This window comes from Bipolaris zeicola (genome assembly GCF_000523435.1).
Source record: "Bipolaris zeicola 26-R-13 unplaced genomic scaffold scaffold_561, whole genome shotgun sequence".
NCBI lineage: Eukaryota > Fungi > Ascomycota > Dothideomycetes > Pleosporales > Pleosporaceae > Bipolaris > Bipolaris zeicola.
Genome location: NW_006912610.1, coordinates 1 through 3,179, shown reverse-complemented (window position 1 = coordinate 3,179; position 3,179 = coordinate 1). Strand labels below are relative to the sequence as shown.

Sequence of the window (3,179 nt, the reverse complement as noted above, 5' to 3'; positions counted from 1 at the left end):
GAATCGTATCACAAAATTGCGGAAAGAGTGGCAACACATAGTTAGCAAACACAATGATAATGCAGCTAACCGTGCGTTGAGGAAGCACATAACACGGCTACCAACACTAGCGATATTTCGATTTAACAACTCACGCCACCTATGAAAAACTTAATCGCTATGTCAAGTTTTGGGTTATCTTCATAATCTAAGGCGACGATATAGGTGCTAGCAGCAATTATAAGACCGTGTAGGGGACACAGTTCCGTGAATCTCTTGAGCATGTCGTTGCAAGTGCGTCTTGTCTATCAAGCGCACCATACAAAGCTTGCAGCTAAGGTCCCTCCCAATCTGGATGTTTTTTAAGTGCTTGCGTCCAAAATGCTTGCTAAGATCGCCTGGAGTGCTAAAAGCATGTATGCGCTGTGCCAGCGGCAGCCCTTCGTTGCCTAGGCAAATGAAACATACCCTCGGCCTTTTTTCCTTGTAAACAGAGACTTTGGCCAACTCTAATGCCTCTTCCTCGTGTCCTGGTTGGCTCTTGGCGGGTAGGGCAGCGCTCCTGCTTCGGCCCCCTTTTCGGATAGGGTTCATCCCCCCCTCTTCAATGCCACAATATAGGGTGACCGCATGGATAGCGCAATTACGCCTGGAAACCTCCTCTTCTATAGTGGCTCCTGGTCTCGACAGGACTGAGTCGCATAGCTTTTTTTGGGCTGGGAGCATAATGTCGTGAACCAGCTCCAGGTCGTCATTAGTTTCTAGCCCAGCAAGCTGCCGCTCGACATCACGCACAGGCTGCTCAAATTCCCAGCGTTCTTTAACGTCCTTGAGAAGAGCGTGTCGCCGACGTTGCCTCTCTTGGTTAATCTTGGTGGTGAGCGCTTTGTACTTGGGCTGTTTTGTTGCATTCCGAAGTGTACGTTTGAGGTGCTCTCGTTGGTTGAGAAGAGAGCAGATAGAAGGATCATTGTCTACAGATGCAGACTGCTCCTCTGTGAGTCTTCGTGGCCGGCGACGATCAATCGAGCGGCTCATAGTACAAGCCGACCGCATGAGGGCTGCTTGGGGCTGGATGCCTCTTACAACAGCCTGGGTATCAACTGTAATACGTCGTGAGAGGTAATGCTTCAAAAATGTCGCGATGCTGGCATGGCCCATTATCAGATTCTGCATGGCCTCACTGACATTGCCTGCACGCTACGTTAACTCCACATCCTGCATTATGGAATTTATATTGAAGAGATGCACTTACCGTTCTCGTTGAACGCCTTCCCTCCGGCGTATCTCAGTGAATAAGGACGGGTGACCTGGGCAAATCCCGTGATCTCACCCAAAGTCCGGATCCATGGAAGCAGAGTGGAGTAAGGAAGAGGTTCGTTAGGAGAGATTTCCCAACCATTTGAAGTCTGCAATGCTTTCCGAAACACTGGGATATTGTCCAACGTCCGATTCAGGCGTAAAGGGAGCTCATTGCGACCTGGTGGGATCTTGAGCCTGCTCAATTCCTCTGGCGAAGTTAGATTGTAGGCTGCAAACGCCCGATCGTAGAAGAGCAGCCCAAGGAGGAAGACGTGAGGACTGAAGAGGAGTGTCTGATCGTACATAATCTCAGGAAGAGGAAAAGTGTTCCTTTAGGAAAATTTAATCAGCGCATAGCTTTCCTGTATATGATGATAACATACAGGTCTTTGATACCAAGAAACTCCTTTGTGAATTCAAAAGTGAACTCTAGGAGCACTCGATGAGGGCCACCCTCAGGATCACGTAGAAGCGTAACTTGTATATGGCGATAGCAGAGGCTAAGGAGAGCCTGGGGCCGATTCGCTGTAAACCCGCCAAGTTGTAGATAGAGCTGGGCTTGTATCCTATAGCGACCGTGAGGATATCTCTTTTCGGTTGTTACCAGATTCGTTTGCAGTACTCGAGCTAGATCCTCGACATACATGCAGGCTTTATCTCGACCGATCTTCTTTAGATCGTGCTTCTTTGCTAGCTTCCGAAGTACCTGTTATTTACGTTAGACATATATGCTTATGTGAGACTATAATTAGAAATCTAGATTTCTCTACCTTATGCATGCTCCGATTGATCTTCCCGTCTAGTTTCACACCAGTTGCTCTTTCATACACAAGCCGGAAGACCTTCCAATACGTTCCTAGCGAGCTGGAGAACTTGGTTCCTCGGCGTTTCCTCCCGCCTTTTCCCTGGCGTTGGCTAAGTAGCCAGTCAAAAAATGTGTACAAAGTGCTAACCGATATGGTTGCGTAAGCACGATAACGGTCTTTCTTAAGGTACGTCCAGCACCTATGCTAGGTCAGTCAATGGGATCTAGCGCAAGCTCCAGGGGAGTGGGAGGCCGACTGATTCCACTGATCTTCCATACGATTGAGCAGCCGAGTACTGCTATCCTTATAGTCTTCTTTAACGTATTCTTGTTCGTTGAAATTCTCCAGTTGCTGAAGGTAGTATTCAGGCGGATGATCATCGTTGGGGAAGGACCATGCTTCACTTTTTTTATTTTTGTCGGCAAATTCGTCTACGTCTGTCAGATCCGTATCCCGCTCTACACTGTGGTCTGTGTCGGACGCAGAGTAGTCGCTGTTGTTATAATAACTTTGAACAGATGAGTATTGTCGCATGTCGCACGGTATATGCAAAAGAGAAGCGTGAGAGAGAGGTAAAGCAAGTACACGCAAAGCTGATAGAAGCAGAGTATGCGCCTATAGTTGGGTGTCTAAGGCTAGGTGTGAAGAGAAACAAGAGTAACACAATGAGACTTCAAGTTTGAAAGAGAATGCAGGCTGCAAAGAAGATAAGAAAAGGAAAATAAAGTCTGCTTTGTATTGCTGTAAACGGGGAGAAGAGAGCCTTTAGTACTCCATCAGTAGTACGATTTCGAATCTGGTTAGCATTCACTTATAGTTTTTAAAAAAAATGAGTCAGGTTGCAGGTATCCTGCAGCATTCCTATGCGAAAGTAAGTTAGTCTCTACACTTCTTTGATGCCTACGCTAGCTAAGATAGGAAAGCCGGAGATGTTTCCACTCGGGCCACTGACCGCAGTATTAGGGGGGTTTTGTGGCAAGTTAGCATCCATAAACGGTGTCACAAGCTACCAAAATCAGCAGCGTAATTGCCGTCTGATTGTTTAAGATAGTATAAAAGTAATATAAAAAAAGGAATAAGTATAGAAAGTTA

At 46.7% G+C, this 3,179-nt stretch overlaps 1 protein-coding gene across 1 annotated transcript; it reads right to left on the bottom strand.

Annotated features, from left to right (window-relative positions):
• Window positions 1-207: 207 nt before the first annotated feature.
• Window positions 208-2,621, bottom strand: COCCADRAFT_113244 (uncharacterized protein; the record flags this gene model as incomplete). The annotated part of the gene is made up of 6 exons (XM_007720665.1): window positions 208-1,172; window positions 1,235-1,611; window positions 1,665-1,987; window positions 2,052-2,137; window positions 2,235-2,263; window positions 2,344-2,621. The coding sequence occupies 6 exons, from the start codon at window positions 2,619-2,621 to the stop codon at window positions 208-210; spliced, it is 2,058 nt and encodes a 685-aa protein (XP_007718855.1).
• Window positions 2,622-3,179: the final 558 nt, after the last annotated feature.